The sequence below is a fragment of the Nannobrachium achirus genome (assembly GCF_963921795.1).
Source record: "Nannobrachium achirus genome assembly, chromosome: 3".
Classification (NCBI taxonomy): Eukaryota; Metazoa; Chordata; class Actinopteri; order Myctophiformes; family Myctophidae; genus Nannobrachium; species Nannobrachium achirus.
In genome coordinates, this window is record NC_137812.1 from 43,403,549 (window position 1) to 43,424,838 (window position 21,290).

Here is a 21,290-nt window from a genome sequence, read left to right on the forward strand (position 1 = left end):
TGACATGAGCGTGACATCAGAGGTCTGCTGGCCTGCCCCCCCTTTAGCCAATTTTAATATAAGTTAGGACTAGGAGTTTGAACGTTATCAGTATATAGAGTTGTAGATGCACAGAAACATAGGAAGACAGAAAGAGGGGGAGACACAGCCATTTGTAATGGCTACTTTGGTGTCTTTGGATCCAATGGAGATGTGTGAGAGCCTCCTGACATGGATACAGACATTTGGAGTGGATGCTCCCTGCAAAACAGTTGAAGATCTTTCCAGTGGTGTCGTCATGGCCCAGGCTCTACAGAAAATAGATGCAACATATTTTAGTAGGCTCAAGGTTAGGGAAAACTGTAGGTTAAAGATCAGCAATCTAAAGAGAATTCTGAAAAGCATTTTAGACTATAACCAAGAGGTTCTAGGCCTGCAGATAAATGACCTCACCCTGCCAGACATTAACCTTATTGGGGAACACTCGGATGCAGCAGAGCTTGGCAGGATGCTTCAACTCATACTGCACTGTGCTGTCAACTGCGAACAGAAACAAAAGTTCATCCACACCATAAGGATGATGGAGGTGTCAGTGCAACATGTTGCTATGATAGCCATCCAAGAGCTTATGAGTAAGGAAGCTCCAGTTACAGGAGGAAATAACAATCTGGACAGGCAGCTGGAGAAGACAGTGACAAAGTTCAGTGACGCTTTGGTCGCTTTGAAGGAGATGCCGTGGCAGGTGGCAGCCCTTCAGGAGGAAAAAGGCTGTTTGCTTGCTGAGAACCAGATGCTTATGGACAGACATGAGAAGCTTAAGGAAGCTGTGGCCACCAAGGAGGAGATGTTGTGGCGGGTGGCAGCCCTTCAGAAGGAAAAGGTCAGTTTACTAGCTGAGAATAAGATCCTTGTGGACAAACTCAACCAGTATGAGTCAATAGAAGTCAACAGCCCAGCTGGACACAGACACCAGTTCCAGGCAAGTCTAAAGCAACTACAGAAAGAGACTTTCCGGCTGGAGGAGAGTATTAAGGATGATGACGACTGTGTCCGTTGTGAGGAACGGGAAAAATATCTTGAAGATGTCAGGTCTCAAAAAGAAGAGCTCACATTTATTCTTTTCATTCTTTTTCAAATGATTGTTTTTAGTATTGTATTTTCATCCACATCCAATAGCTCAGACTCAGACAATCCAGAGAAGTACATAAGTACACAACTTACAGCTTTAGTCAGTCAACTTACAGCTTTAGTCAGTCAGTGTGTCTCACTGATGAGACAGCTGCAGTAATGAGGATAAATGAAACCAGATCTTATAATGTAACTATGTAAGCGATATAAAACAGGTAATTAAAATGTATTTAAATAAATAAATAAAAAAATAAAAAATTATAATCCCATTATACTATTAGCAAGGGGATTTTATAAGATATTTGACCAATCTGCGAAGTAAATCGTTACCAAGAAATTTCTTCACCAATGTGTTTCTAAAGGTGTGTAATAATATGTACTAAAAGGTTAAAATTCAACTCCCGGGGGAAACCTAAAAAAAATGATTTGTGTTTGTGTCCCATTAATTTACTATATAGGAAATAAATACAAAACATAAATCTGCTTTAAGTAACATGTGAGGGGTCAAACTAGGGGTTTTCCATGATGCTGAATCCATTGCAAGCATTTGTTTTGCATGAAAAACATTCATTGGGCTAAAAACGGACCCGCAAAACGATGGTTTAGTGATGAATCATCACTTTTCACGTTTTGTAGGGTCCTTTTAAGCTCAGAATCAGAATTAAACGTTATTGTCACATCATATTAGGCTACAAGTGAATTAACATGGGTGGAACTCTTAATTGTGCAGGCTTATCAATGCAGTTTAAAAGATTGATCGGGGATAGATGTAAAGTGTCATAATGTATTTCTAAAGGAGAGTCCAATGATAGAAGGACGGACGACAGATAGTTATATTTTATAACTGATTATTTCTTGGGGATGAAAAGCACTGGCTCCATAGAATCACCCACAGGTGATTATAGCTCCATAGTGTCTGGAAATGGAGGCAGTGACAGGAGTTTGGGAACAAGCGACTGTAATTGCCCTCCATCTTCCATCCCATATTTCAGGGGGTGGCAGAACTGGGTAGTGCCAGTGAACCTGCCATGCACCAAACAAAAGCCTGGAATTGGGAATGCTGAATGCAGGGGCATTCAGGGGATGGCAGTGGCCACCCCTAGTGTTCTCATTTGACCTTAGATGCACTGCATTTTATGCATATTATTGTCCCCAACTCTGAATTGTTTTGGCAAATTAATCTGATTTCATCACAAACGGGGCCTTCTCAAAGCACCCTTTAACCTTTATTTACCCAGTGGAGGTGGTAAACACCAAAGCTTTTTTTCAGCATTGCCCTGCACACTCACACTTTAGCGTAGTTTTCGTCAGTGAATAAAGGTAGTAGACAAACATTCTTTGCCATAGTTTTAGTTGACGAAATCAACACTATTCACAACCCTCCAGTCCTAGCTGTCAGCAGGCCGCCAGGGAAAACAATATATAGGCCTATTCTAGGATCTTGAATCACTGTGGGTCCGATCAACCAAAAACAAACCTCAGTTGGGGGCTGTGTTATTATGTTGCTAGTAGTTGTATCATATGCAACAATACTGTAAGTACCCTTGAAACTGGCCACAGACCCAAAAAAAAGTCAATAATGATTCAAAACAATCTTTAATAAATCTACATCAGCCATCCACAGCAGGATCCAATATGAGCAGTCATCAAATAAAGCATATCAAACCGCTACTGGAACCTGTTAGCTAACCAAGGAACATACTTTACAGGCACAGGAAAGTTACCAACCAAGGAAAAAAAGGTAATCATGTCTGTAATTATGTGTCAAATAATAAATTCACTATGAGTCCAATTAGAGAAGTTAAGGATTACCGGTATGTCTAAAAGATGCCATTGCTTTGACATTTGTATTATGCCATTGAATATTTTTTTCTTTTTCGTCTTTTTAATGACCATTATTAAATATTGACTGCAGTAAATGGCATTATTTAATCTAGAATGCAAGCATTGTGTAAATTACTGTATATCAATCATATTACTTAAGACTGTGCTAGTGTCTGACTGACAAAAACACAATTTTAAGTAAAGTAATTTGTATAGTAAGACTAAGACCTATACATTTCTGAAAATGAGTTCCCTTACTATTTTGCCTGGCTCCAGCCCATAGACCCGCCCACTCTCTGAGCGGACTGCTCAGCGCAGAGTCTGAAATCAGGCTACTTACTATTAATAGGTATTGCTTGTATTGACACGCATTTGGACATTAAACTGTACATGATACAATGTTAGTTATGTAACTCAAGTTGGTCTGCACTCAATGTACTTTTCACAGTAACCACACGGTGGAGCTGAGGAGGCCCAGAGGATGAGCTCAGTGATACAGCCTGCAGGGGTCCTGTAGTACCCAGTAAGTGAATTTAACTCCTGTGTCAGTGGAACCTGAGATGACAAGCTCTGGGCAGGCATTCACATGTCCGCAGGCAACCCATAGGTCACCATGTTGACACCCCACACACACACTCATGGGTGCCGTGTTATCTGGCCTTTCCTTTGCCTTTCCTCTGTTTGATGATGAACAGGTTCTCGTCAGTGGGGTACATCTCTGTGGCAGCAGCCTTCTTCCTGTCTCTTCCTCTGGCTCGACTCTTCTTCTTTGCCTCTCCGCCCCTCGCCGCCCCAAACAGGCGATCTGAGGTACAGGCATTGGACTTGAAGGACACCCCCGGTGGCCCCTTAGAGCTATTCTTATTCATTTTCTTTCTTTTCTTCTCTCCTTCACCTTTCCCACGGGGAAAGTCGTCCGTCTGGTCAAATACAACCTTTGCCGGTCTTGCCGGAGGGAGTGGCTCTCTCGTAGTGGGAACTTCTCGCTTGGGTTCCCACCGTTTGCCTGGACCGCAGGACCCTTGTTGTCTTTGCTTGTCTGCTTTCTTGGGGTTGAACTTTGTGGCAGACTTATGTCCATCATTAAACCTAATGTGGCTGTTGCTGGACTTGTGAATAAAAGGGCTTTGGTGAGAGTGGTGGTTAGAGTGTCGATAGGGGTCTTGGTGGTTGGTTTTCTGTCTCTTCTTTGGTGGTCCTGGGGTCTCAGGGGTTCGAGGGGTGGACAACTGGCCAGATACATTCAGATCTGGGGAAAAAAAAACAGAAACATCAGATTCATTCTCATTATTCATATTTTGTCTCTGTTTCAACTTGTTCTTGATCAGGATTGTTATGATGGCATCTCCTATCAATTCTGAACATTGTGTGCAAATTAGTGTGCAGCATACGTTTGAATTTTATCCTGTTGTTTCTGCGCTTGATGTCATCCTTTGTGTCATAGTGATTGATGAAGGGGGTGTTGGCAAACGTTCCTCTGTACATCCTCTGCATCTTGCATGCCTGAGAAGAGAAACAAAATGCAAAACGTAATACACACAAATACAGCAGGAAAAATAAAGAAAGGCAACTAGAAGAAGGTGAATGCAGAGAGGCCAAGTGGGAACATTAAAGGGCTTTGCACACAGGCCTGTTGCGTTTATTTCCGTTTGCTGCATGATTAAAACACATTGGATTTGGTGTGCAATCTGCACTGCGGATCCGAAAAGGAGTCATAAAAGAGTCAATGAGTTTTTACCGCATGTGAAAAGACGCACAATCAAACTGGGTTCTATTGGGGGAAAAACGCACTGCCGCAGCCACTTGCCACGCGGCAAATTTGGAGCAGGTGTGCATGAGGTCATAGAGAATCATTGGTTTCTTAAAAGAAATAAAAATCGTGCCTGTCTGCAAAGACCTTTACACAAGCTAGGAGATCTACTCACATGGCCAAAGTGTCCTCTTCTAGAGCAGTTGTAGCAGTAGGGCGGGTTCCTCCCTGGGTCGTTTCCTTTATGCCTCACAGGAGGACCTGCTTTGGGCTGAAGAGAGTATCGGGTTAAAAAATAAACTTTCCACGGCTGGTAAAGAAGCATCATTATGTTATTAGTTGAAGGAACAAAAAAGTTTCTCAGTACTTGTGGGTTCTTTGCCTCATATGAACATTGTTGAACTTGAATAAAAAAGGGACAAGGAAGAGATCTCCATATTGGACTGATAGAAACAGAGATCTCCATACAGTACAGTATATGGGCATATCAGCATGCCCATATCTGGGCATCAGGGTTTCAGGGATCTCCATATATGGGCACAAAAGGGACAAGGACTGACAGATACAGAGATCTCCTTACATGGGGATAAAAGAGACAAGGACTGACAGATACAGAGATCTCTATATATGGGCATAAAAGGGAAAAGGACTGACAGATACAGAGATCTCTATATATGGGCATAAAAGGGAAAAGGACTGACAGATACAGAGATCTCCATATTATAAGTGCAGTTTCTTTTTACCTCATCATCTTCTAAGTATCCTTAACAGAATCTAGCAATGTTACCAAACTTGATAAAGTCAAGCAACGTTTTCTTTTTACTCCCCATCATCTTCCAAGCATCCTGAATGGAATCCAACAGCAGTTTAGCTTTCCCCTTTCATCTCTCCCGCCATTCACATGCCTTCTATTGATATTGGATGGTGTGTATTGTGTGTTGAATATGGGTGCTGATATAAAGCAATGATTATGCTGGCTATAGTTAGGCGCCTGTAATGACCCTGTATGATAAGTAAGAGAGAGTGAGTGTGTGTGTGTGTGTGTGTGTGTGTGTGTGTGTGTGTGTGTGTGTGTGTGTGTGTGTGTGTGTGTGTGTGTGTGTGTGTGTGTGTGTGTGTGTGTGTGTGTGTTGGACACAGGGTCCTGTCCCCTATGGGCCAGTGTTCTGAAAGCCTTCCACGCTCCAGTGCGCACAGCAAATATACACTGATAAAGAGAGAGAGGGGAGAGACAGGCACAGTGCATTTACTGCTAATGTTAGACTCGGACTCACGCACGCACGCACACACACACACACACACGGGCAAACCTACAGTAATGCTGTTCTCTTGAGTCTACACACGTAGACATGCACACACACAAACATCATACACCACCACACTCACGTACACACTATTCAATCTCATGCGCATGCACAGTATTCACTCACACATTCACACAACTCTAATGTCTGGTCTAAGGTGCCTCCTCTCTCTCTCATTACGCCTCCCTCCTATTCCTGATTCCACGATTACAAATGATTTCCTCCACACGTCATTTTTTAAACATAGCTTTAGGAAACTGCCCTCCCCTGCCCTCCTTTCTTCTCCTCCACCCGTTCTCCATCTCTCCTCCATATGCTTCCCTCCATGCCCCCATCCACTAACCCCCCCCCCCCCCACCACCACCTCCCCTCTCTCTTTTCCGCTTGAGTAGTTTTGCAGCAGAAAGGATGAATGCTATTAGAGCGTCGCGTCATTATCGGGTCAGGCCGGCCGGGCCCATCTCCATCACAAAGGCCAGGAGATCACAGACCTCTCTCACACTCTGTCTCTCACACACACACACACGCACGCACACACACATGCACGCAGACGCGCACACACCCTTAGGATCACAGTCCCTGTCTCAGGACCCCCTCTTCCCATTCATCGCTCATGTAAATTGGCTGTAGGTCTCTCTCTCTCTCTCTCTCTCTCTCGCTCTGACCTTGGGCTCCTCTTATCTCTTGGTGTTCTGATCCAGCACAGAGAATAAACCAAAGCAAGAAATGGAATCTTTTTCTTTTCTACCATCAATGACATCAACCTGTGATAGGTGTGTGCGTGTGCGTCTGTCACAGACAATATTAATTAGTTGGATATATGTCCATACTTCCCTTTTTATCTCCTATCTGTGCGGGTGCAAGGATAGAGAATGTGGGGGTGTGAGGAGTCAAGGCTGAGGGGGTGCAAGGATAGAGGCTATGAGGGTACGGAGGCTAGAGACTATAGAATTTGTATTGTTTTTATTCATTTCTTTTTATATTGTTTATCCCACGATTCTGTTACCCATTTTTTCACCCAGTGCCAAATTGCCTAAGCTGTAATCCTGGGCTCTGCTCTCCCTTTGCCACGGCCAGGGGAGGGCACCAAACTGAGCTCATGCTTCCTTCAGTGCATGAGGAGTGAGCAGGCCGCTTCTTTTCACCTGACAGGGGGAGCTTCCCCGGTTAGACGTAGCTCGTGGAAGGAACACGTTATTCCAACCAGTTCCTTTCTCCTCCATCAGGCGCAGGCATTATATAGAGAGACCAGGGGAGAACATGCAAACTCCACACAGAGCACTGATGACGCGGAGGAGGGAACACGGCCCGAGCGCCCACAGCGACCCCCAGCGGTAATCAAACCCAGGACCTTCTAGATGTGAGGCGACAGCGCTACCGACTTCGACACCGTGCCCCCCTTTCATTAACTTTTAAGGCCCAGTATGATCTTGCCCCCAGCACATTATGGACGTCCTGGTGCCTCTCTATAATCCACCCTGCACCCTGAGATCCTCTGAGGAGGCACTCCAATAGGTCCCCAAAACACACCTAGTAGCAAAGGGTGCTCGGGCTTTTGCCACACGAGCACCTAGGCTATGGAATGCCCTACCTGTGGCAATCAGAAAAGCAAATTCACAGTCTATCAAAACACTTCTAAAAACATCTGTTCAGAAAAGCCTTCCCTTATCAGTGGTTCTCAACCTTTTCAGGCCGCGACCCTCAAAATACCGGTAAACATATTTCAACTGGGGACACCCCCACCCTGACGAGCACTAAGAGTTGAGGCATTAGATTTTGTACAACACGTGTGAAAATAGCTGATCTACATGCTCACAACACCTTGCGTTGAGAGGTATTGTGAGCATGTAGGTCGGCTATTTTCACAATTTCTGCCTCTAATACTTGACAATTTGGCCAATGTTTAATTTGTCATTTTAGAAGTATTAAAAAGTCCTTAAATTGTCACTTTAGAAATGTGCAGAATGCAGATACCCTTTATACACTTAAACTTTATGTTGGTTTGTTTACTGTAGAGTGAGAAAACAATGTTGCACATAAAGTTAATCATTTGGGGACCCCCCCCCCCTAAATAATTTGGGGACCCCTCCGGGGTCACAGGTTGAGAACCACTGCCCTAGATCTACATTTACATTAGCCATAACTGTGTTATGTGTGCTGTGTACAGTAAGTCTGTAAATATGTTTTATTGCTTTTCAGAACTAAATGTCTTGCTAATTTATGTTAAGTCCATAGATAAAAAAAAAAGTATGCTATGTTTTACTGCTGTTCAGCACTTTGTAACTCATGTTTTGAAAAGTGCTATATAAATTACGTTATTAGTGTGGTTGTTATCAGGGAAACCAGACTATAGTTGTCCGACTTTCTTCCATCTTTCCAGATAAACCTTATTTTGCCGCGCTACTCCTCCCAGTTTTGGTGGCACGCACTTGGTCCATATGTCAAATCTGCCGGCTTCATCGGGAATCGTGTGCTTACTTTTGCTAAGAGATGCGTTATATATATACAGTGGGGAAAATAAGTATTTGATACACTGCCGAATGCCGATTTAGCAGGTTTTCCCACTTACAAAAAATGTAGAGGTCTGCAATTAGGTACACTTCAACTTTGAGAGACAGAATCTAAAATTTTAAATAATTCATTTCCATTTCATTGCATAAAATAAGTATTTGATCACCTACCAATCAGCAAGAATTCTAGCTCTAAGCTCTCACACTCACAGAACTGTAACATTTTCTTTAAGAAGCCCTCCTATTCTACACTCATTACCTGTATTAATTGCACCCTATTGACCCACGTTTGAAGTTGTTACCTGTATAAAAGACCCCTGTTCACACACTCAATCAGACTCCAACTTCTCCAATAGGACAAGACCAAAGAGCTGTCTAAAATACTCGGCTGTAAACCAGATCCTGTCTGACTGTCACAGCACTTGCACATGCTCTTGCTTTCAGACACGGTGCAGGCTATAAAATTAAAATACATATTTAAGACGAGCAATTAAGCCAAAGAGTTTAAAATTAAAACAAGGGGTTTGTGCAGTCAGTTACCAACAACACTTAAAGCTTGCAAGTAGAGTTTCAAATTAAAACAAGAGTTTTGTGCAGTCAGTTAGCCTACCAACAGCGCTTAAAGTTTGTTCATCTTCAGCGTTGTTTTCTTGATGGGCCGAGTACAATTACACTAACCACCAGCAGAAATTCATTTGCGAGCGCAGCTGGTTGGGGATGTCCTATCAATCGATGTCAGTCCCAGAGCCATTCAAGGAGAGTTGCATCATCTCCGTTCACTTCATGGGGCCAGAGTTGGCAGAACTCTCTAATACAAGGCTCTGGCCAGCCTAAGGGCATGCGCAGCCTGTTTTGAGAGAGGCACTTACGAGCGTGTTCGGGAAACACGGTCATCCTAAGGCACCCTTCGTACTGGAGCATTCATAGCGTCCTACGAAGGCCTTCGTACGACTGCGGAACGACTGCGGTACGACTGCGCTTGAGGGTGCGAGGGTAGAAGCTATGAGGGTGTGAGGGTAGAAGCTATAAGGGTGTGAGGGTAGAAGCTATACGGGTGTGAGGGTAGAAGCTATGAGGGTGTGAAGGTAGAAGCTATGAGGGTGTGAGGGTAGAAGCTATGAGGGTGTGAGGGTAGAAGCTATGAGGGTGTGAGGGTAGAAGCTATGAGGCTATGAGGGTGTGAGGGTAGAAGCTATGAGGGTGTGAGGGTAGAAGCTATGAGGGTGTGAGGGTAGAAGCTATGAGGGTGTGAGGGTAGAAGCTATGAGGGTGTGAGGGTGCTAGGGTAGAGGCGCAAGGTTCTAGCCTCACACCCCTACAGGACAGAGGGAGGGTATAGAGGCTGTGGGGGTGTGAGGGGTGTCAATTCGCTTGATAAGTGTACCAGGCATCATGGAATGTGAGGGTGTGTTAAAAGTGGTTAATGGCTGGCTGGCTGGCTATGTGGTGACATACACAGGCCCAAATACACAAATAATCTACAACGCTATAAAGGGATTGAATGCCATCTACAGTGTGTTGGTTCAAGATGAAGAGGTCCATCTCGGGAGCAGCTGATAGATACTTTGTCAGTCCGTCAGAAGGAGAGGGATAAGGCTGGGAAGAGTGGTGGTGGTTTGGTGTGTGTGTGGGGGGGGGGGGGGTTGAGAGGGTCCTAAGGGCTTGTCTGCATGGACACAGACAGCCAGTCATCCGTAGCCTCTCATGCATGCACACAGACACACACTTGCGTGCACATGCGTGTAACGCACACACTCTTGCGTGCACATGCGTGTAACACACACACACACACACACACACACACACACACACACACACACACACACACACACACACACACACACACACACACACACACACACACACACACACACACACACACACACACACACACACACACACACACACACACACACACACTTTCCCACCCTTGCATTCTGTCTCTTTAAGCCCTGTTCTCCTCTGCTCCTTGCCTTGGCTGCTGGTGGTAAAGCTGTGTTAATCCTTGGACCAACACAAAGCTCAGACTGTTACAGACTACAATCTGAAGGAGGGCACATACACACACAGAAACACACACAGTTATAAAATACAATCGGAGAAGCAAACAGGCTTGTGTGTTCGTGTGTGTGTGTGTGTGTGTGTGTGTGTGTGTGTGTGTGTGTGTTGGGGGGTTGAACAGCACAGGGTGTGTGCGTAGGGGCCAGGGCCAGCGGCGGTGTTTTGCATACGTTATTGCAACGATGGGGAGAGGTTTGCATAATGTTACTGGAACCTCAGGGGAACCACTCTGCATGCTTTTATCATAGAAACCAGCCTGCTAACACAACACTAGTCCCATACCAAAACAAACACACCCTTGTGGTGCGTGCGTGTGTGCGTGTGCGTGTGTGTGCGTGTGTGTGTGTGTGTGTGTGTGTGTGTGTGTGTGTGTGTGTGTGTGTGTGTGTGTGTGTGTGTGTGTGTGAATGTACACGCATGTGCGTGGGTATGTGTGCCAGTGTGCACATGTTAGGTTAACACCATCTTTTTGAAAGCAGCTGTTCATCATCAATCACCTTATTCTCTTGAAGGATTGCTCAATTTGTATGACATCCAACACGCTGCTACTGACAATACAAAATAAATGTTCATTCTTTCCTAACTATGGGAATAAAATCCAATGTTCATCTAAGAGGCTTTAAAGGGAGGGTGAAATGAAGCCCTAGGCTTAGTTAAAAACTACAGCAGGGTAAAACATGGCAGTCTGCAAAAAGGTGTACAATGTAATTTAAGCAACAAAGTTGCAGCTAATCAAATAAATAATGTCTGTGTTAGATTTAGGTGTACCAATGTATTTTGACAATACTGAAAGAATACTGAAAAATCCTACTCAAGTAAAAGAATTGTTACTTGCTTTATTGAAACTTTACTCAAAGTAAAATAGTCTAGGAAATTACTCAAAGTAAGAGTAAAAAGTATCCCATTTAAAAGTACTCAAGTAAGTAAAAAGTAAAAGTACAACCCCTCTCCCCTTTTTTACATTAACTAATTACATGTCATACATTACCTTTTACCAAGCTGTCTCAATGTGATGTCATTAACCAGGAAGAGAAACATTTAGTTGCCACTTTAAACATAACAGATCTACAAACTCAAGTCATAATGCAATCAATTTATTGTGAGCTGGTAGATCAGCCATTTTCACTATTTTTGAAATGTTTGTATTTTTTACGTTTACCTACAGTGACAAGTGCAAAACAGGGATGCCAGGGTTAATGTGGCTGAAGAGCTAGAAGTGGGAGGAGAGATGGAAGGTAAGCATGTGTAGGCTCAGGCTGTGGTAAGGTGTGTGTGTGTGTGTTGGGGGGGGGGGGGGGGGGGCACGAATTAACCAGATGTGATTTCAGATTTTTGCCCCTATTGTGTCTGCCAGTCCACAAAGCCTCAGACCCCAAACCAAAGCCCTAACCCTGTGCTCCGAGTGCAGAGACACACACACACACACACACACACACACACACACACACACACACACACACACACACACACACACACACACACACACACACACACACACACACACACACACACACACACACACACACACACACACACACACACACACACACACAGTGTAATTCCCTGTGGGCCTGCGTTATCTCTTCCCGTCAGTCAGTCAATCAGTGTGAAAACAATCAGGAGGAACCCGATTTCCTCTTTAGACTGACAGAGCGAGAGAGTGAGAAAGAGAGAGAGACCGGGATGGAGAAAGAAGAATGAGGGGGACAGAGAATGATGAGGGAGAGATGGAGAAGAGAGAGAGAGAGAGCGAGTGAGATAAGCAAGGTAAGGTGAGACAAAGAATGGACAGAAAGAGCAATATGGAGAGGGACAAGGGTCACGCAGGGAATAAAGCCTAATTCGGGGTCTTCAACAGGGGGTCCGGGAACCCTAGTGGGTCCTTAGAGTTACTACAGGGGGGCCGCCACATCCTTGTGTGATAAGATAATTCTTTGAAATAAACAACTTGAACACTCGCCTCCCTATTGCGAGGAGAACTTTAGCCGAAAATAGCCGATCTACTGTAGATCGTCTATTTTTGGAAAATAGGTATGTAGAGATAAAAAAAAGAGGAGACCAATTGCAGAGTGAAAGGTCAAGTTTACAATATATCGACGATTTAAGTGGTTAAATGTCTAAAAATACACATTTAACATGAATCCAACATAGATCGATGACCGATGTGCTGTCAAACAAGTCTATGAATCTATCTATGAAATCGATGAAAATCTGCATCACACATTTATACAATACATAGAGGGGGTCCCTGCTTCTTCTCTCTCTCAGCTAAGGGGTCCCTGCCCTGAAAACGTTGAAGACCCCTGGCCTAATTAAATGTTTACTTCTACACACTGTGCTGTGTTGCTGATTATCAGTTATTTTCAATTAGTGACACCATCGTGTGGTATAGAGTTCCAGAACGTATGATAACATGGAGAAAACACCAGAGAGACTCGGAAAGTGTAGAGCAGTGTTTCTCAACCTGTGAAAATCATTTTGGGGGGTCCCCAGATGATTAGCTTAAAGGGGAAGACCACCCATTTTCAATATTGAACTATGTCATTAATATAACTTAGAGGAGTTGTGTGGAAATAGAAAAAAAGTTCCCCCCTTCTGTGTTGCCTAGAACTGGAGTGTGATGTCATCAAGTTGTACTTTACAATACAAACCCCAAAATCAATCCTCCAGTTCTAGGCACTAGGCAACTTTTTTCCTATTTCCACACAACTCCTCTAAGGTATATTAATGACATAGTTCAATATTGAAAATGGGTGGTCTTCCCCTTTAATGTGCAACGTTGTTTTCCCACTCAACAGTAAACAAACCAGCATAAAGTTTAAGTGTATAGAGGGTATCTGCACATTTCTAAAGTGACATTTATTTTTCTCAATTTAAGGACTTTTTAATATCTCTAAAATGATAAATGAAACATTGGCCTAATTGTAGGGGAAGAAATTTTGAAAATAGATGATCTACATGCTCACAGCGCCTCTGTGAGTCCCCAGTTAAAATGTGGTTATTTTGAGGGTCGCGGGCTGAAAAGGTTGAGAACCACTGGTGTAGAGGAGAGGAGGGGGCAAATGCTTCAGGAATGTGATGATAATGTTATTCAGGCTGTCTATCGGGTGAGGTCTGGTAATCTGGTCACACCGTGGAAGGTGGATATGTGGAGGATACGTCCTAATCTAGCAGGGCTATGCTCACTTCCTGTTCCCAGAGCGTCCTGTCACTGTCAGAGGCCTCCATTGTGACTAATGTCACAGAAAGGTCCTGTGTTAACCCATTTAGGCCTAGAATTATTGAATGCTTTAACCAGTGAAAAATAGCAGATATACAAGCTCACAGCTTGTAGATCTGCTATTTTTGAAAAAGTCGTGAAAATGTGCGCAAATCTTTGAATATATGTATTTTCAAAGCGAACGTTTGTAACTCAAATTTTGCTTCTGGGTGGTCCCTGGAACTAGATATTTTGAGATGGGGGTCTGTGGCCAAATAAATATCATTTTGGGGGTCCTTCACATGAAAAGGTTTGAGAACCACTGACATAGTATTCTCTCAAGAACCGACTAACTGAGCTCCAGTTAAGTGAAAAAGGACCTTTTCTTTGACGATGGCTGGACAGATTGCTGACGTAGAAACATAGGTTTTTCAAAAAAATCTTAGAAGGATTCAAAAGACACTTATAGAATCAGGTCAAAATTCAAATTTTCATGATTTTTCAAAAATAGCAGATCTACAAGGCACTCGGTGCCGCGCTGTGAGCTTGTATATCTGCTATTTTTCAATAGTTAAAGCATAAAATAATAATACGCTATAATGTGTACCCGTTCCAATTAATCTAGTGCAATGGTTCTCAACCTGTGGTCAAATATGATTATTTTGGGGGGTCGCGGCCTGAAAAGGTTGAGAACCACTGACTTAGTGGTGTAAGAGGTATTTATTTTGTTACCAGTAAGACGCCCTAAGGGGCGTTCACATGGACTCGTGCACATGGGTGCTTTGGCGTGTACTGTATACCCTTCTGCTAAGCTGGTCGAGTCATCACTGTGATGTCACACTACACAAGTCTCTTTCTTGAAATCCGCTGTCATATATCGTTGTAGTTTTCCCACGACAAGGGATCACAAACTGTAAGATTTCACAAGGATGCGATCCAGACACGATACATAGCCAGGCTATGTATCTCTCTCAATGTATTTGGCAGTCGTTTTGGTATAACAGTTAACAGGAACTTGATTTTGGACACACCTTGCTATCAAAGAACGCAAGGGTGCTAAATTTGCCACACTACTTCTCGCTCCCTGCCAATTAAATATGGGCTTTTTGGCTCATATTGCCATAAATCTCCATAGACTTCCATGTAATTTATAGTGCACAGATCATGCACGCCCATGCACAGATCATGCACCATGTTTGTGCAGGCTGTTCACAGCTTTCAAACAAAAAAATCAGATTGGAAATCCGTTCAGGCATTCTTGAGAAAATAGCCATTATGTTTTACATTTTATGTAAGCAAAGCCCTGTATGAAAGATGTTTTTTTTTTTTTTTCTAAGTAAAAGTCGATTTAAGTCGTTTGGCAGGGAAGTCCATAGTGAGATAGTTGATCTGAAAGTCGTTTGGCACTGAACTAGTTAAAGGACCTACACCATGAATTTTCACTTTTTCTATTTTAAAACCTTTTTTTGGGGTCCCACTGGCACCTTCTATCCTCACAAAGTCCTATTTCTGACCATTGTGTCTTTCTCTGGTTTTGGGAAGACAGAGATGAAAAGCTTTCCACGGGTTCTCAGAACAGTTGTTCTGAGAGTTGATCCGTGTGACGTCACACGGATTCCCGTTTTTTTTTTTTTTCAAAAAAATTTTTTTTTCAAACTTTTTTTTTCAAAAACTTTTTTTTTTCAAAAACTTTTTTTTCAAAAACTTTTTTTTTTTCAAAAAACTTTTTTTTTCAAAAAACATTTCTTTTTCAAAAACTTTTTTTTCTCAAACATTATTTTTCAAAAAAAAAATTTTTTTACAGTAGGCCTATAACATACAACATAGGCCTACAGTAGGCTATAATCAGAGCTGCAACATTATCCTATTTTTGTATTGGCCCAATATTAACATTATTTGTTGTCAACGTGGGGTCCGGGGAGGAGTGAAGAGGAGGGGAGGGGGGAGGGGTGGAAAAACCCCACTAGATGCGCCCCTGAGCAAACAGAGGCCGTTTTGGTATTGCAGCTGGAGAGCCTCATTATAGTAGAGCTAGAACAAACAAAAAGAATGGTCAGAGTGTTTGTTGAGGGTTAAAACCTGTCTAAGACTCAATTTTGAGCATATATTTATACAAAAAATATAGTCTTAAAAGCATGGTGTAGGCCCTTTAAGGGTTTGGAAACGTCAATAGTTTCAGACGTTTCTCTGGTGTATTTCTTAAGGGCATTAATAACATTGCCAATGAAGACATGCAGCATTGAACGCCTATTTTCCAGGGGGGCCACAATCCATTCCGACATGCTAACATTCAGACATTGACTTCTAATTGTCTGAATGGCAGCACTTCCATAGAGGTTAGGGTTAGGGTTAGGGTTAGTGTCGGAATGGGGGGATGGCTGAGTAAATAGTACAATTTCAACCTCTCGTCTATGTCTCCTGGCGTTTGAGAGAGATTTAACTGATGGTTTGGACCACGATGCAATTATTGACATTTCAAGTTACAGATTAATAGTGGCACTGTATTTGATGTGTTAACTTTGCTGTTGTAATTGCAATTCTAGTCTATTACTGCATATTATAGTTTATTTAAAATTCTCTTTCTTGCATTGTGGTATTATGTTGCAATGGCTCATTCTCGATTGCACCTGACATTTTGCCCACCCTAAACGTAAATCCTGGTTCCCTTCAGTTTTCATCAGGCTGAGTTTTCATCAGGCTGATGAAAACTGAAGGAAAGTTTTGCCAAAATACTCATTCACATATACACACATTCACAAAAACACAAAATACATGCATGCATACAATACACACACACACATAGTGTATATTCCAACAACCCATCGGTAGCCACCAAGCTCAAAACAGCTCTTTATGGTAGAAATGGGCAACCCAAATGCCTTGCTACCTAGCGCTTTACACAGAGACACCTTGTGCAGACCAGTGTTCAGTGTCTCAGTCTACAGTAGAATACAGTGCTGAGAGGCCTTTGACACAGACAGAGGTGAGAGAACTGGAGAGAGTCCGCTCTGTACAATGATGAGACAGCAAAAACTGCTTGCTGAAAGGACGTGGATTTAAAGGATTTTCATAGAATGCCTTTTGAATTAAACTCATTCTCAAAAGAGGTGAGAGCGAATGGGGGCAGCAAGCCAGGGGGGGAAAAAAGGGGAAAAAAAAGATTTAGAAGAAGAAAGGTCAAGTCTCAAACCTACAATTTCATGTTCAGCAGAAAGAATAAAAGAGAGAGATTGCATTGCCCATTACTGTTTGATAAAAGTTTCAAACATGAGATTGTAACAACTTGCGTGGCACAGAAATACTGGCCCATGCATGCGATGTGGAGACGTGATGAACACAACACACAAACTCAAAAGCGAGATACTTTTCAAAGTTAAGGCATCAGCATGCAGTTCTCCATGTGGCCAGTGAAGGGCGCTTTAACACCACACAGCAATTCTGCGCAACCATACCACAGTCCATTTCTACAGTTGAAATGATCACACAAGAGGTACAAGCACCAGACAGTCTTGGTTATTGGTCTTTTCGCAAATGACTTCCTTAGCAAATTTAGAAAATTGTCACTATTAAAGGAGTAGTTCACCCCCAAAATGACTTTTTTTCTATTGATTACTAATGCCATGGAGACTTGAGTTAAATAATATTTTTTTGTATTTGTCGCATTCCTAAGACAAAAATGTATAGTAAATTTACCCCCATTGATTCCGGATGGGGACCTGGATGCATGGCCCTGGCCTGGATGGGGAAAACGTCTGGGTACTTTTTTTTTTCGTCTTAGGAATGCGACAAAAAACAAAAAATATTATTGAACTCAAGTCTCTACGGCATGAGTAATCAATAGGGGAAAAAAGGCATTTTGGGGGTGAGCTACTCCTTATAAGTGTCTGTTTTCTATTTAGCTTGTATTTCAAGTGTTGGACTGAATTGGGTTCGGTAGGGTGCTTAGACATGGATAAGCATTACCCGTTGCTTTACCAGAATGTAGGCCTCATCTTTCTTTCGAATACATGCCTTACATCCTGCTGGGTCTTGAAGTTAGCTTATCTCTGTTAAACTGTAGGCAGGAAAATAATGTCCCCTCATGAATCTGAAGCAAACACAATGCACAAGTCACATCCACAGATGCAACAGTTCATCATTTTGCAGAAGCCGAGTAACATATCCAATCCCCATCCCTCTCCCCATTTCCTGTCTGTCTACTAACTGTCCTATCAATAAAGGCATGAAAGCCCCAAAACAAATCTAAAAAAAGAACAACAAATAGCTAAATCGAACCCAGTTTGAGACTAACCATAAATGGAAAAGGTGCATTTTAATTCACCTATGTGAATGTCTTTCAAAGCATTGGTTTTTATAAATTAAAATGTCTAAAATTAGTATGTTGTGAACTTGTGACATATTAAAACTGTATGTATAGTGTGGACCACATCTGTGCTCCTACAAATCCATGATTACATCAATTGTACTGAAGCTACAAGACACTTACACTTAACAGCATAAGATGTTTTAACAATCCAACATAAAAAATCACACCCAATGTGAAGTGAGCGGTGGTCGTGCTTGCATAACGTCTTCAGACTAGGATTTGAGTCTAGGATGTACAGGGTATGCTACACATACACGTCAAAAAGGCTACAGACATACGACATATGACATCACTAGACAAACATGATGCTACATACACACATTTTACTATGGCAAAACGCTGAGGAAAAAGGCTACAGACACACGCACAGCCACTCTTAGGAGTGGTTCACCGCCACTCAAAAAGAGTTAAAAAAAGAATGTGGCTACAATAAACTAATAGATATGTCAAGAGATCCTTTCAACCATAAACACATTTTCTTCTCATTATCAACTTCCAATAATATGACATGATGGGTAAATAGTTTAATCAATGAGCCCATGAGAAATATAATTGACTTTGAAATATTCAAATGGGGGACAGCAGAGTGGTTAATGTGCGTACCACATAGGCTTTGATGCCTGACCGCATGTCCCAGGTTCGATTCCCAAGCCCGGTGCCGGATTTGCTGCGTGTCACTCCCCGACTTACTCACCCATTTCCTGTCTTTCTCTCGACCGTCCTATCATTATAAAGGCAAAATGCCCCAAAACTGGGTTTGCCACCCACAGCTAAACCAGCATTGGAATAAAATATAAAAGCTAGCCTGTGATTTATACTCAATAGTGAAAGAATGCAATACTAAAGATTCTAATTTTAACCTGAAAAGAAAAAAAGAAAAAAGAAAGAAGACGAAAAAGTTAATTTACAGACAAACAGGGATATTAGAAGGGCTGAAAAGCCTAAATCCCAGCTGAACAAAGGCATGTGTGAAGTGGAAGCTGCAACTATTATACACACATGGGAGTTGAAGACTGACAACAACAGAGGAGAAACACAGAGCACAAAGTGAAGGTTTAGGAAATGCGGAATATACACAATGGCAAGTGAAAAGAGCAAGTGCAGGGCTTTTACAAAGCCAACAAAATGAGGAATGAACCAAAATAGACAACAGAGAAATGCATTGAAATGGCTTCACCATTGTGTACAAAAAAAAGAAGGCGGCAGCACCTTTCTCCAGAGACACCCCAAACAGCCAGTGATAGGCACACACCTTACCCCAAGGGAAGCGGTCGATACACACACACACGTACTGATACCACCAGGAGGACAGGATTCGCTCAATATCCACCACCCTGAACAGAGGGCGCGATCAATAAACACACACACATACAGGTGTCACCCTTGCTATCTAAAGAGAAGCCAATCAATGCTCGCACACCGATATACCTGCACCAATCAGCTGTGTCTGTGTTCATGTTCACTCTCCTCTGCCAGCTCTCTCATGTCTCCTTCACCTTGTTTAACACGGTGCTTCTCAACCTGTGGGTCGGGACCCCCAGAGGGGTCCCCAAATTATTTTGGGGGGGTCCCAAGATGATTAACTTAATGTGCAACAATGTTTTCTCACTCAACAGTAAACAAACCAAAATGCATTTTAAATGTATAGAGGGTATCTGCACATTTCTTAAGTGACAATTTAAGGACTTTTTAATACCTCTAAAATGACAAATTAAACATTGGCCAAATTGTCAAATATTAGAGGCCGAAATTGTGAAAATGGCCGATCTACATGCTCACAATGCCTTGCAACGCGAGGCGTTGTGAGCATGTAGATCTGCTATTTTCAAAATAGAACAGTGTTAAACAAAACGTAATACCTCAACTCTAAGTGCTCGTAGGGTGGGGGGGGGGTCTCCAGATCAAATATGATTATTTTGGGGTTCACAGCCTGAAAAGGTTGAGAACCACTGGTTTAACATACCCGGCCCTCTGCTCCATCACTGCTTCTTCTCTCTGTGCATGGCTTTACTCCCCATGTCCAGCTCTCCATCACTGCCTGCTATTGGATCTGGGCTGCTCTACAACAGTTGTTCCCAAAACGTCAGACATTCACCCGAGACCCAAACTAGTGAAAACAGCAGATCTACAAGCTCACAACGCGTCTGCTATTTTCACTGATTCTTAGACTTTTTGTTTTCTAATTTATGGAATTTCTCAGCTTTAAAAAATATATATCATTATTTTTATCCCACGATTTTGTAACCCATTTTCACCCGTGTGTCAATTATCTAGTGTAATCCTGGGTGCTACACTCCCTCTGCCAACCTGGAGAGACAACGGACTGACCTCATGCTTCCTTCTATGCATGAGGAGTCCAGGAGGAGTTATTTCTTTAGCGCGTGGAAGGAACACTTCCTGAACCAGTGCTCTACAACACTCTGCTCCTCTCTCTTTCCTTGTATATTTATCCATGAGTCTTCCCCTCTTATCCCCACCTCTCTCTTGAATCCGTACAGAGCAGTGGCAATGTTTAGGTCCATGAAATGTTAATCTAACCCTTGTAAGAATGTGAAAATGAACCTTTACTGTGTAAGAAAGTGAGTCATGATCAGTCTTGTACAGTGCAGGCCTTACTGCTCCTATGGGGGAGGAGAAATTAATAATGGTTTTCAACTATGACACATTAACGACTTTAAACCTGGTCTATCTAATTTGGGCATGTTCATTAGAGTCGAAGATTTACAAAAGATTTAAAACATTTTTAAGCATTTGAAAGAATCGTCTCATATCACGATTCTTTGTGAGCTAGTAAATTGTCCATTTTCGTTATTCAGCGTTAAAGGCTCTCCGTCTCCTAATGTAAAAGTAATGCCAGTTTGACTTCAAATAATATTTCCTGGTCCTGGATAAGTGTCCAAAGCGAGAGGCTTCACTTCCTGCAACAGCCAGTGGGTGGTGCTCTGGTCTTAACGCAACACACCAGAACCCTGACAGCATCTCACAAGGGGAAAAACTCAATGCAAGTGTGTATACAGTATATGAGAGAGAGAGAGAGAGAGAGAGAGAGAGAGATTGAGAGAGAGAATAGGAGTGTGTGTGTGTGTGTGTGTGTGTGTGTGTGTGTGTGTGTGTGTGTGTGTGTGTGTGTGTGTGTGTGTGAGTGAGTGAGTGAGTGAGTGAGTGAGTG

The 21,290-nt window shown here is 42.6% G+C and overlaps 1 protein-coding gene across 1 annotated transcript in view; it reads right to left on the reverse strand.

Annotated features, from left to right (window-relative positions):
• Positions 1-2,814: 2,814 nt before the first annotated feature.
• Positions 2,815-21,290, reverse strand: part of zcchc7 (zinc finger, CCHC domain containing 7) — a 69,663-nt gene continuing 51,187 nt past the window's right edge. Inside the window, exons 8-10 of the mRNA XM_080721554.1 lie at positions 4,857-4,952; positions 4,323-4,434; positions 2,815-4,180 (exon numbers count right to left, since the gene is read on the reverse strand). Coding sequence (XP_080577680.1) covers positions 3,582-4,180; positions 4,323-4,434; positions 4,857-4,952 — 807 coding nt within the window. The 3' untranslated portion in view covers positions 2,815-3,581. The remainder of the gene's footprint in view (positions 4,181-4,322; positions 4,435-4,856; positions 4,953-21,290) is intronic.